The sequence below is a fragment of the Panthera pardus genome, unplaced genomic scaffold, assembly GCF_024362965.1.
Source record: "Panthera pardus isolate Hobbes unplaced genomic scaffold, ASM2436296v1 HiC_scaffold_24, whole genome shotgun sequence".
Taxonomy (NCBI): domain Eukaryota; kingdom Metazoa; phylum Chordata; class Mammalia; order Carnivora; family Felidae; genus Panthera; species Panthera pardus.
This window is the reverse complement of record NW_026526810.1, coordinates 85,443,934-85,457,338: the sequence shown is the minus strand read 5'-3', so window position 1 is coordinate 85,457,338 and position 13,405 is coordinate 85,443,934. Positions and strand designations below refer to the sequence as shown.

The following is a 13,405-nucleotide window of genomic DNA, read 5'->3' as shown; positions in this document are numbered from 1 at the left end:
GTGTCAAAATCCTGAAATCCCAATCCCAAGGCAAAACAGCATGTAGGTGGAAGTTACCAGATTAACTATATGCACATCCAGCCCCTGTGAGAATAGGATTCTCAAACATCTTCTCTGGAAATCACTCTTCATAAGCAGGAGAGAAAAAGAAACAAAACAAAACAAAACAAAAAAACCTGATTCAAAACATGTCAATTAAGATCCTCCACAGGAAAAAAAGAAAAGCTTAATTTTGGTTTGGGAGACTCCTCCTTAAGACAGGTAATTCAAAATGATCTGCCTGTATTGGTTTCTCCCTTGATTTCTTGTTCTTGCCTTCCCCCCAATTGATTGGCCCCTCTCTCTGCAGGGCAGAGCTAGCAGCAGAAGCACTGTCAATAACGTCACTAACAGCCTGATCTAGAGGTACACTGTGACCCTGACTTCAAAGACCAGGTCAGTCCATTTCCTTGATGCTCATCTCTTCTAGAGCTTTTGTGTGGTGGCTTTTAGTCTGCCTCCTGGCAGAGGTCAACTCTAAGAGAACAGGGCAGCCAAGGAGAGTTGAAAATAGGAGTGAAAAGGCCTTCAAAGTAAGTGAGGGTTTACATTTTACAGAATCTCTTTTTGTTGGTTTATCAGGACAACTTTGCCTCAGTGAAGTACAGCCTATATATTATTGAAGACCACAATATTCCACCTTTCTTCTCCCATGCTCCATGTCCCTCCTGGGCAATAAAGCTCTTGGGGAAACAAAGAAAATATATGTTGGCATATATATTTTACAGTTGGGGCACAAAGAAACATTTGCTTTATGAAGGGGGTGGGGAGGCAGGGAGGGCAATTGGGAAAGAAGAAAGAATAAAGACCACTCAGAACAAGTGAGGCATTTTAAAAATGAAATTTACTAAAATCATAGCCAAGGGGCTCACATCAGTATCTGTCTGAGAAAGGAACTGTTTATCTAGGCCCTGATTTTTTAAAAAAAGTGTGACACTCATCAGAAAAGAAGTTAGACTTCCCACTTCATCAGAGAACCCAGAGATTCTCTGCATGCTAAGGACAGGAGACACTTGGAGACACCACCCTGGACATGGATGTTGGCCTTATGATAATGGGCACTGTCAATGGGAAGCTCTCACCAAATGACAAACTGGACTGTAGGTTTCTGAGGGTCTCATAGTGGGCAGTAGGAACAGGCTAATATGGGGCAGCTGTCCAGTAAGGGCTCTACCTACTGTAATTTGGTTATTAAAAGCCACTATTGTAACCATATTTTGTGGTCACAGGTCATGTTCTACCTACTATATGTGCATTATTTCCCAATTAACACAACAAAGCATCATTTGGCATACTATCATTTAGTAATGCTGGAAGCTATTTTTTTCTGGCTTCATTCTGGGCCTCACCTTTTAAATCTTCATAATTTAGTTAGAGTTCCTCTCTTCCAAGATGGCTGAATTCTAGAGTTTTCTAAGGGAAGTGATGGTGAAGTAAAAATAATAAGCACATTAGGTCACTTTCTGCAAAAGTTTCAGCACACGTCCTACTCAATTTAGGAGGTAGGGGTGAAATTGCGAAGTAAAACCACAGTCATTATGTAGGGATCAAAACAGAAACCTTCAAATGCTCAGTGAAGACTCAGGAACAGCACCCAAGGCCTGCTACTGGAAGAGAAAATGAGCAGACAAAATAGGACTTAAGAATCACGCCAGTCCAGTCGAATTCCAGGGTACAGTACCTTCTAATTAACATGGTTGTTAAGGATACACTATCAGGGGCGCCTGGGTGGCTCAGTTGGTTGAGTGTCCGACTTCGGCTCAGGTCATGATCTCATGGTCTGTGAGTTCAAGCCCTGCATCCGGCTCTGTGCTGACAGCTCGGAGCCTGGAGCCTGCTTTGGATTCTGTGTCTCCCTCTCTCTCTGACCCTCCCCCTCTCATGCTCTGTCTCTCTCTGTCTCAAAAATAAATAAACATTAAAAAAAATTTTGACAATACACTTTATCAGACACCTCTTGGAATGACTGGAAGCCATTGCCTTTTACCTAAAACTCTGTGTCTCCTGACCTTTATGATGGAGGGCTGTATATACCCATGCCCAGTTTAATGAGAATGTGACTTACTACATAATGTAATTTAAAGGCTCACTGACCCAAATATAAACCCCACCAAGGAAATGTAACTAGTTAGTGATTATCAGCCAAGACCCTGGGTCCCCAAGAAGAGCAGCTGCTGCTGCTCTCTGGAACAATGAAATGTAACACTAGAAGGTAGACCAGTTCACCACCGTAGGCAGTGTTTGTGAACCAGGAGCCAGTGGCTCCTGATTCCACTGATTAGCGGCAAATGCTGTGTGTAAAAAGTACAATGTTATTCTCAGGACAAAACCAAATCATTAATGAGACATACAACCAAATATTAAATCAGATCAGGCCAAGGATAGAAAGAATGCACCTGGCACAACTGGTTTTGCTGAGCCAGCTCAGCAAGGAGGGTCTGTCACCCTCAGGAGTGTTCATTGACCTCTAGCAACCACAGGGACACATGCTGAAAGAAGACTATAGCACACAATTTTGCCAGTTGACCCTGGCATTATATATTTTTAAGTGATCTAATAAATTATGACCATCAAAAGTAGGTGAATCAAATGCACAAATTTTCCATTTTTAAAATACACCGAGACAAATTTGTAGAGATTGAAAATAAATTCAAGGTAATTATCTGGGATCTACTGTAAAAGAAATATTGTACCGACCAGTTAAAACAGTCAAGGAAGGTTTTATTCAAGACTATTGCAATGGGGAAGAGAGACTGACCTCAACTGTGCTGAAATAAAAGACAGGGATGAGCTAAAGGAAAAATCCTGGAGGATATTAGTCCTAGAGGATGTTAGGTGGTCAGTGAGGCCATCTGTGTTTGCTAATTGGTGCTTGGGGAGGTTAGGCTTCTATCCTCCCACAGAGACTGGAAGACTGGGGCCCTATCTTTCTCACCTGTCAAAAGAATGGGAAAAACAGAGTTACAGATTTACATTTCAATGGGGCAGAGACAGAATTTACAATGGCAAGTTTTGTCAAGTAAATGTTCTAAGAAAAGGGAGGTCAGGGGTCTATTGACCAAAAGAAGCCTGTCTAAAATTTAGTCAAGCTGAGGGGAACATTACCATTTTGGTCACTATGTTCAACCTTGGAAAGTACATGCTGAAAACTGTTTGCATCTGGTTCAGTAAAGATTCACCCCCTCCCCTTTCCCATAATTCTATTTTGCAGGTTAATTGCTTCAGTGAATGATTATTCTTAAGGCAAACAGCAATCACACTAAAATCCTCTTTGCAAATGCTGTTTTCCACTTACAATTTAAATCCTCCTTAGGGACTTGCTACTACCCAAGCACACATTTGGTATTTAAACTGAGAATACTCTCCCACCTGAGTTAATCTTTCAAGAGGAGAAGATCCCAAGTTTAATTGTCCACAATGGCTATAGGAAAATCCTTTATGCAAAGGATTCTACTGTATGTAGGAAGCTTTTGACTCAGCTGGCATCTCAACTTAAAACTCTTAATAAATGCTTCATTTTCTTCATGTGTGTATCAGTTACCTGTCACTCAGTGGTACTAGAGAACAGGAATGAAAGATTTCTGACAACTGTTCTAACAAAAACATAATGAAATTCTTCTGATGGATCCCATTTTAACAGGTCATGGCATCCGATTGACAGGTCCAGCAATTCATTTGATTACTGGAGCTTTGCGGGGAAAAATGAGGTCTGAGAACACCAACTGATAAAAAAGCACAGCAAAGGTCAAACAAATCAGAAAAATGGCCAGCCTAATGAGCCGCAAAATTATTTATTTGCTTGTAAAAAAGAAATTAGCCATAGGTCATCATACATAACCAATAGCTGTCTTAGTTGATGGAACACATGATTTTCTAGACAAAATGAAGCAGGGTGGGGAGATTCAGGTGTATAGCCTCTGAAGGGAATTATTGGATTTTTAACAATCTGAAAACCCTGGAAACATAGAGCCAAAATAATTAGGAAACCATTGTTGATTAAATTCAATATCATATCTGATGGGGCTTCTAGCTTGTTAAGTTGGTTACTGCACAAATAGGGGAGGGAAACACTGAATCCTAGTTCATCTTGTTATTTGGGTTCTATTTGTTCATGCCCATTGGAATGTGCCTAAGCTTACCTTGCTATCTCATGCCTCTGCTTTCAGGATAATCCACTTTTTTTCTTTACCTAAAATAAACTACTTTGACAATGGTCATTAAAGATCTGCTTATTTCTGGGGCGCCTGGGTGGCTCAGTCGGTTAAGCGACCGACTTTGGTTCAGGTCATGATCTCATGGTTTGTGAGTTCGAGCCCCGCCCCCACCCCCCCCAACGACGGGCTCTGTGCTGACAGCTCAGAGCCTGGAGCCTGCTTCTGATTCTCTGTCTCCCTCTCTCTCTGCCCCTCCCCCACTCGTGCTCTGTCTCTGTCTCAGAAATAAACATTAAAAAAAATATCTGCTTATTTCTCTTGACTAGCTTTAAAGTATGTATTACATATTTCTTGATTTTTCTGTGTGGGTTGGCGATGAAGCTCTTGTTTCATTTTCATGCACATACCATCTTCCATATATAGGATATTAGTATTCCATGTCCTCTGTCTACCTTCAGAACAAGAGAGTACAGATTCCTATTCCTTTGTCCATTGATCAAATATGGTACAGAGGTAAGATCCAGCAGTATAATAAGCTCAGTGAAGGGTATTGTTTGCCTTCTCTTCAGTGTGGTGCTTAGCCTATATTTCAGTCCAACACCCTTCAAAATTTTTATGATTGAAGTATAGTGGACATGCAATGGTACATTTCAGATTCACAACATGGTGACTCCATAATTCTACACATTAAGCAATGCTTACCACAATAACTGTAGTTACTATCTATCACCATACATTATTACAATATTATTAACTATACTCTCTATGTTATACTCTTCATCTCCATGACATGTATTTCATAACTGCAAGTTTGTACCTCTTAATCACCTCACCTATTTTGCTCATCCTCCTATTCCTTTCCCCTCTGCCAACTACCAGTTTGACATCTCATTTAGGCATTGTAAGCCAGCGTCTTTTTCTCATGTAATTACAAGTGAATGTAATTCTCCAAAATAGGACGAGATGCATTGTAAATGACCAAGGACATAGTAAGTACACAACAGAGGCAAAAAGACCTTTGATGCACATCATTAAAACAAAAACAGACAAGTTCTGAATGTTTTCACTTTTTATTTTGAAATAATTATAAACTCTCAGGAAGTTGTAAAAGTAGTACATAGAGTCCCTGTACCCTTAACCTAGTTTCCCCCAGTAGTGACATCTTAACTGCAGTATAGTATCAAAACCAGGAAATAATTGAGACTAGTAAAATATTGTTAACTAGACTATTAACTGGACTGCATAATTCATTTTCACCACTTTTTATAGGCACATGCAGGTGTTTGTGTAGAGTGCTATGCAGTTTTATCCCACATACAGATTTGTGAAACCACCACCACAATTAAACTCCTTCAGGCTGCTCATTTATGTTTGTTCTACTCCCCCACCCCATCCCAACCCTGTCCTTATCCCCTGGTAACCACTAATCTGTTCTCCACCTCTATAGTTTTATTGTTTCACAAAGGTTATATAAATGCAATCATATAGTATTGTAACCTTTTGACATCTTTTCACTAGGAAGAATGCTCATGAGATCTGTTCAGGTTGTTGCATGTATCAATAATTTATTCCTTTTATTGTTGAGTAGTATTACATTGTATGAATGTTCCAGAGTTTATTCAACCACTGAAGGACATTTGGGTTGTTTCTAGTTTTTGCTATTAAAAATAAAGCTGCTACGAACACTTGTTCATATGTTTTGTATGAACATAGGTTTTCATTTTCCCTGGGATAATTGCCTAAGAGTGCAATTGCTATTTCATAATATAAGTGCATGTTTAGCTCTATAACAAACTGTCATATATTTCTGGAATGTCTGTGCCATTTTACATTCCCACCAGGAATATAAGAGATCTAGTTTCTCTGTATTATTGCCAACATTTGGTATAGTCACGATTTTTTTTTAATGATTTTTTTATTTTAGCTGTTCTAATAGGCATATAGTGACATCTCATTGCAGACTGGATGTTTATACACTATGTTCCCATTAATAAATTACTGCCATCTACATTTTATCCAACATTCACCATTATAGATACATGCTACATCCATAAGCCTTTAGTTTTCCCCTACCCAACCTTTTCTCCCCTATAGACCCATAATCTTACTGAATAACTATCTGTAAAACTGTCTTTAAATTTTTTTTTAAGTTTATTTATTTATTTTGAGAGTGACAGAGGCAGCACAAGTGGGGGAAAGGGCAGAGAGGGAAAGAGAGAGAATCCCAAGCAGGCTCCCCTTTGCCAGCACAGAGCCCGATGTGGGATTCCAACCCACAAACTGTGAATTCATGACCTGAGCCAAAACCAAGAGTCAGATGGTCAGCCGACTGAGCCACCCAGATGCCCCTGTAAAACTGCCTTTAATTTTATTATCTTTAATCACATCTCCAAAATATTGTCAGACTAGCTAGCTAGAGAAATGGAATTGTCTTGTGTTTAGAATTGCCAAAGTTAAGTGCCCAAAGAATCCATAAAGCATTCACCTTACAGATCTGATTTTTTTTAATTTATTTTTTATTATTATTATTTTTTTTTTAGTTTACATCGAAATTAGCATCTAGTGCAACAATGATCTCAGGAGTAGATTCCTTAATGCCCCTTACCCATTTAGCCCATGCCCTCTCCCAACAGATCTGATTTTTTAATGAAATATTTACAGGCTTTCAGGTAGGAAGGAGAATGCTTTAGGGGGAGTTTCCCTTAGACTAGTAGCCAGGGATTCTATGTCCTGTCAGAAAAGTGAGGGCCATTATGTTATGGGAGAGAGTTTGGCACTAAGGAATGGAACTGATTTTATTTGTCCAGATAGAAGACAAATGAGGATATGCTATCCAGGTGTGGTAAAATCAAAGCAGAAACTAAGATTTTATTCTCATAGCTACTGAGAAACCTAGGAAATCAAACAGGTGTGGTGATGCCTTCCTGGCTATGGCAGCTCCATAATGGGTACTTGAATGGGTTCTAAATGAAAAGGCTGTTCAGTACAATCCACTCATTTGTTATACTGTCTTGACAATCTATCACCATGGGATCAGTGAGGTTGGGGAACAAGTTCTAATTGTGCAAATAATTTAAATACTGAAGAGCTGTCATCCATTTTCCACATCACATATACTTTCATAATGTTCAACACACTGCACCAAACCCAAGTAAAATCCATACAGTAAAAATATTCTTAAACAATTTTTTTTAAACGTTTATTCACTTTTTGGGAGACAGAGACAGAATGTGAGCAGGACAGGGGCAGAGAGAGAGGGAGACACAGAATATGAAGCAGGCTCCAGGCTCTTAGCTGTAAGCACAGAGCCCGACACAGGGCTTGAACTCACAAACCGTGAGATCATGACCTGAGCCGAAGTTGGACGCTTAACCAACTGAACCACCCAGGTGCCCCATAAAGTAAAAATATTCTTTACAAATCTGTGCTGAAATTCCTGAAAGGTATATTGTTTGGGGTGGACAGGGAAGGAGGATGAATTCATCAATAGTGGCTTTAAATCAGAAAAATAATGAATCTCCTGCTGAGCTCCAGTCTAGCAGAATTAAAAAGAAAAAAAAAGACTGTAGGGGCACCTGGGTGGCTCAGTGGGTTAAGTATCTGACTTCCTCTCAGGTCATGATCTCGCAGTTCATGAGTTCAAGCCCCGCATCAGGTGAGCATGAGCCCTGCCTCTCTCTCTTTCCCTCTTTCTCTCTGCCCCATGTGGGATTCTCTCTCTCTCTCTCCCTCTCTCTGCCCCTTGCTCACTTGTCCCCACTCTCAAAGAAAAGACTGTATCATGAAGATGAGAATGGTAGATACCATGTCAGAACAGAAACACTAAAAAGAAAGATTCATAAGGGTGTTTGGATGGATCATTTGGTTAGGCATCCGACTTCGGCTCAGGTCATGATCTCACGTTTTCGTGAGTTGGATCCCCACGTTAGGCTCTGTGCTGACAACTCAGAGCCTGAGCCTGCTTCAGATTCTGTGTCTCCCTCTCTCTCTGCTCCTTCTCTGCTCATGCTCTATCTCTCTCAAAAATAAACATTAAAAAAATAGGAAGAAAAAGGAAAGATTCATAGATTTAAAAAAATATAACTGAATTAAAATGTCTACGCCTAAGAAAAATCTTCACTTTTTGAGTTAATATCTGCTTTTCTAAGAATGGAGCTTAAAACTTGCCAATATGGATTGCCAGTACACAGTTTGCTATATAACACACATTATCTCATTTGAAACTTGAAACTCAAAATCAATTTAAACAGATTGAAAACAATTTTGTTGTTTTTAAAATTGTGTGTTTGCATATGTGTGTGTATGTGTATGTACTCATTAATGATCTCCTAACCAATCTCAAGTCTCACTTGACATTGGCATTTAGGAATTTGATGAAATTGTACCATCCTGTATCCCTACATTATAAGCAAACAAGAGATTTCAAAAGAACCTCAGGAACATAATGGTTACAGAAAGAGATATGTGAAGTAGGGGTGGCAGGGTGGATGACAGAGATGACAGGGGCAGAGAGAGGGAGGTAGGATCTGAAGCTGGCTCTGCACTGACAGCAGAGAGCCCAATGGGCTGGAACCCACCAGCCATGAGATCATGACTTGAGCTGAAGCTGGATACTTAACCAACTGAGACATCCAGGTGACCCACATGTAATGGTTTTAAACGGACAGAATTAAAAATTAGAGGGTAGTCTGACTAATTTATGTTTTAATACAAATTCTAAAGAGACACTTTTAGAAATACATATTCTAAGACATTCGATTGTTAGCATAAAAGGTGATTTGAGAAATGACAGCTTTCCCTGAAGTATAAACTTAGGAAAACTAACATCTAAAATTTTGTTCTGAATTTTGTAGAGAAAAGAACATTTCCTTCAATGGCTTAGTTGAAGTCTACTATTTGTGTGTCTATGGCAGCATAACACTGTTCCCATTATTATTCTTTGAATAGTTGACTAGAAGTTTGAGGGTAAGGAATAGATCTATCTAGATATTCAAGACCCAAATGACTCACACTGTTCATTGACGGTGAACTTGAGAGATATGCGGTATCACTAGGAACCTGCCTTCTTCACACTGCATCATATTTCCTGATAACTCTGAGAACACAGTACTCAGAATATCTATTTCTGGTTTGTTTGGGATTTTTGTGGAGTGTGCAGTGTGGAGTGTGGAATCAGTGCGATCATATGCTCAGACATATTCAAGAGAGAATTCATGCTATTTCTATATTTTTTGCTAATCTGAAGTGATGAGTTTCAATATTGACTTAAAAGTTTTTTTTCACATAATTATCCTAAACCATAAGTAGCACCTTAGCCTTTAAAGTCAAAATGTTGAGAGACGAATAATGGAAACTTATATTAAAAGATAGTGGCCGCTGAGGCAAATAGAACAGCTTGCAATTAATGGAATTTTTCACTCCACTCAGATAAGATGTTAAGAATAGAATTAAGAGAATCATAAAACTGTTATGATGATGACTTTATTAGAAAATAAAAATGACATTATGGTGATATTTAAAGCATTACCATAGAAGACTATTTTATTACAAATATACATGCCCCTTTAGGCACTGTTCTTTTAGCTGTCCTAGGCTATTGCTCAGTCAAACTAATAAGTCTGAACTGTTTTCTAATTCCTGTATAAAGATGAAGGTATTGGAAACTTATCGTGAATACTAAAAAAGAAATATAGGCACTAGGGAAAATGCACCTGTGCATTGCTATTCTCTGTCTGACTCTCTAACTGCCACCATTAATATTTTTTGTGTTTCTCACAGCTGTCAGAATGTGCTGGCTTCTGCTTTATTCTCAGCGCCTAAACACATCTTTTCATACTACATGGTTTGCATGCTAATATGTTCAAGCAAGGCATATTCTTCACTCTAATTTTGATCTTATCAAAGGAAAGATAAGGATTTTAAATGTTACAACCATTCATACTAATTAGAAGAACTATTTAACAGCCAGCCTTAGCTTTCTCAAAGACTAAGACATAAATAAGAAATAGGCCTCATAATTAAACTGATAGCAATAGCACAGAAAAATTTTAAATGTCCACATTGTTTTTTTTTATGTTTTAAATCCAACTGGGTAGTATTTTCAAGTAATCAGAAGTCATGTGATATTTATACAAGATATGATCATAGGAGTTCCAAGCTAAATGCTACTCCAGAGATCATTTAGTACAACTCCCTAATTTCATGAATGAGGAAGTTTGGAAGAAGTCAGAAGTCTCACCCAAAGCCACAATGTGAGTTAATGGCAGAGTCAAGACTTGAACTCATGGTCTTCTGTCTCCCAGCCACACAATATAAGTTAAAATCAAACAGAAGAAAAATATAAATCATTTAAAAAATTAGAGCACATAAAAGATATTTTTAAATTGTCTTGTTCTATACAAAATATCTGTCACAATGATTAAGTTTTTCTTCCTTATAAATGTTTTATTTGTGCTTTTTGATCAGAAGTCATCACATCACCTCTGCCAGATACCATAAAATTTTAACCTATACCTTGTCAGAAGACCTATAATTGATCAATGTTCCACTTGTCAAAATATCACCCTATCCTAGTGTGGCCTTTTATCACTTGATTTGGAATATTGATAATCTCAATAGTTACAGAGGCTTTCCATACCTAACACGCCTCAGGGGATATAACCTTAAACAAATATATGGAATATTAATTAACTCACTACATTTAAATCATTTGGCTCACTGGAAGCGTAGGGCCTACCCATAGACCGTTTAGGTTAAGTACAAACTGGGATTTCCAAATGCATTAACCTCTACAGTCTTGAAATGTGAATTGGGTAAGGATCAGACCTAAAGACATACTGAGCATGCTTGCTGCTTTAATCATCTAGAAGGGTCTACATGTAAACGAGAAGGAAACATTTGATATAACGCTGTTTGGAAAAGGATTACTAGAGAATGTTCAAATCAGTGATTTTATAAGTAAAATAAGCTAAATTGATAGTAAGATTGTATATGTAAAAATTTTGTGGAAGCGAATAGACTGTGTACTATATACTTACATTGAAAACATTTGGGATACTGTGTAAGAAAAAGCTGTGGAGGAAGCTAAAGAAATTAACTGGATTAAAAAAAAGAATGATGAGAATCTATGACTTTTCTACAAGATAGGAGAAAAATTTGTAAGTATTGTTACCTGGAAATTTTGTTTAGCTATAAAGTCAAATAGGGTGGGCCTCTCTCATTAAAGGATTTATTAATTTCTCATATCTTATGTTAAGTAGATATTTGGAAGGGTCAGTAGAACATTGACAAACTGGTAGAAGCTAAAAATATCTCCTACGTTAGTAAATTAGTGACATATCCTCAGAAACAACATGTCACCAATTCATTGCATTGAACTACTTGGAGTTATATACAAAATATACAAATGTAGTACAGAAAAATAAAGCCCGAGAAAAAAGTAATGAGGAAGGACCCACAATAAATAAAATACACATTAGGTAACTGGCCATGATATACTTAAACAATGTGAGAATCAATAAATCTCGTGTTTGCCTTTTGGTCTGATCCCTTTGAGGTATGAAAGGAAGTAGAATTTTCACTTCCATTTGAAAGGAAATGTGGAGAAACAGACAAGGTATAATTTTCCTCTGTTGAGACTAAATTGTGTTCTCAGATACTAAGTTTCTGAGACCAGAATAAAAATATCTATTAAGCTTCTTGCATCACACATTCACTCATATAATTCCTGCTTTTTATAGTCAATACACAATAAAAACCAACATAGTTTCCATTCTGTTTTGACTGGGAAAAGAAGACAATGAGTAGATAACTTCAATTTGGAAGAGATCCATGGCCTAAAAATTCAAAGTAATTTTGTACATTAACCCCTCCCTTTTTGATCATCAAACTAATCTGGTAAAGAATCTCAGAGATATAGAAATGTCAAATGACTTAATTATTATGTGTTAAAGAAAAAAGAGGAAAACAAAACACTCCTCTCTTGATCTTGTACCCTTCAATTCAACACCAAGTTTTCCATGCAAGTTTTCCATGCGAGTTTTCCATGCAAGTTATCCTAGATTCCAAATTTTTTGTCATATTCCATATCAAACTGATCTGGCCTGGAATTATCTGTTCAGTGTATAATCTCTTCTCACTAGGAAGGCACTGCTTTATGGCATGGCTCTGTTGTTTATGGTCTAGCTCTGGCAATAGTCTCCATCACAGTGTGCTAGAATGACCATTATATATACAAACCTGATTCTCATTTCTTTTCTTAAAATCTTTCAATTATCTCTTGTAGATTAAGGTCCAAATTACTAAATATAGCATATAGGACTCTACAACTGGGGCTCAACCAACCAAGAGCTTCTTAATCTCTTTTTGTTCCTTTCTCCTCACTATCTTTGAATTCTAACCTCTACTATGTTGAATCTCTTACAATATCCAGAAAAAGCCTGTTAAGGAAATCTGGTAAATCAAAAACAATCTCTTTTTTGCTTGTTTTCTCTATTTTGCGTAAGAAAATAGTTCTACTTCAATTTTACACACATACTACTAATTTAATCAGGACACATATTCTTCTTTACTAACATTTTTTTTTTAATTAAAGCATGAAATTTGCAAGTCATATCCATCAATGAATGTAACATAGCCAATGTTACATTCTTCCCCAAAGAAATTCTGGTGATTGAAATTTTCTTCATTTACTCACGTAAGTATTTTCTTTATCTATTTCTCCAAGAGTCTTAGCACAGTTGGGGGAAAACTATATCTTATTCATTTTTTTATCTCCTGGACCCAGCACATTGCTCTACAAAGCTTTATTGAATGAAACAATAAATGGATACTTGAATAAATGAGCAAAAAAAAAGCCTGAGAGTTTTTTGGCAAGACTTCTTGCAAAGTTTCTTATTCATCTCATTCCCATTGACCAATACAAGAGAAAAATAAATAATAGAAAGCAGTCAATAATTACAAAGTGAATCTTACCAGGCTAGAGTTATAAGCTTTGTTCAGACCTCACTGACAACCGTATAGTGAACATTTTTTGAAAGATTAATTCTAAAGCAATGATGGCATATACTGTAAGTTCTTGATGTGATTGAAGTAAAATTCCCAGAAGATAGACCTATTATTTCACTTGTGTTTGTAATTGCCAAATATCTTATGCATTTGGTCTTCCTTTGTGTTAGTAACAAAATTTCACTTTTTATTATGTGATATTAAAA

At 37.4% G+C, this 13,405-nt stretch overlaps 1 protein-coding gene across 1 annotated transcript in view; it reads left to right on the top strand.

Annotated features, from left to right (window-relative positions):
* Positions 1 to 13,405, top strand: part of LOC128772833 (translation initiation factor IF-2-like) — a 403,616-nt gene that overhangs the window by 111,201 nt on the left and 279,010 nt on the right. The window contains exon 4 of the mRNA XM_053888731.1: positions 350 to 435. Within this exon, the coding sequence (XP_053744706.1) occupies positions 350 to 403 (54 nt within the window). The 3' untranslated portion in view covers positions 404 to 435. The remainder of the gene's footprint in view (positions 1 to 349; positions 436 to 13,405) is intronic.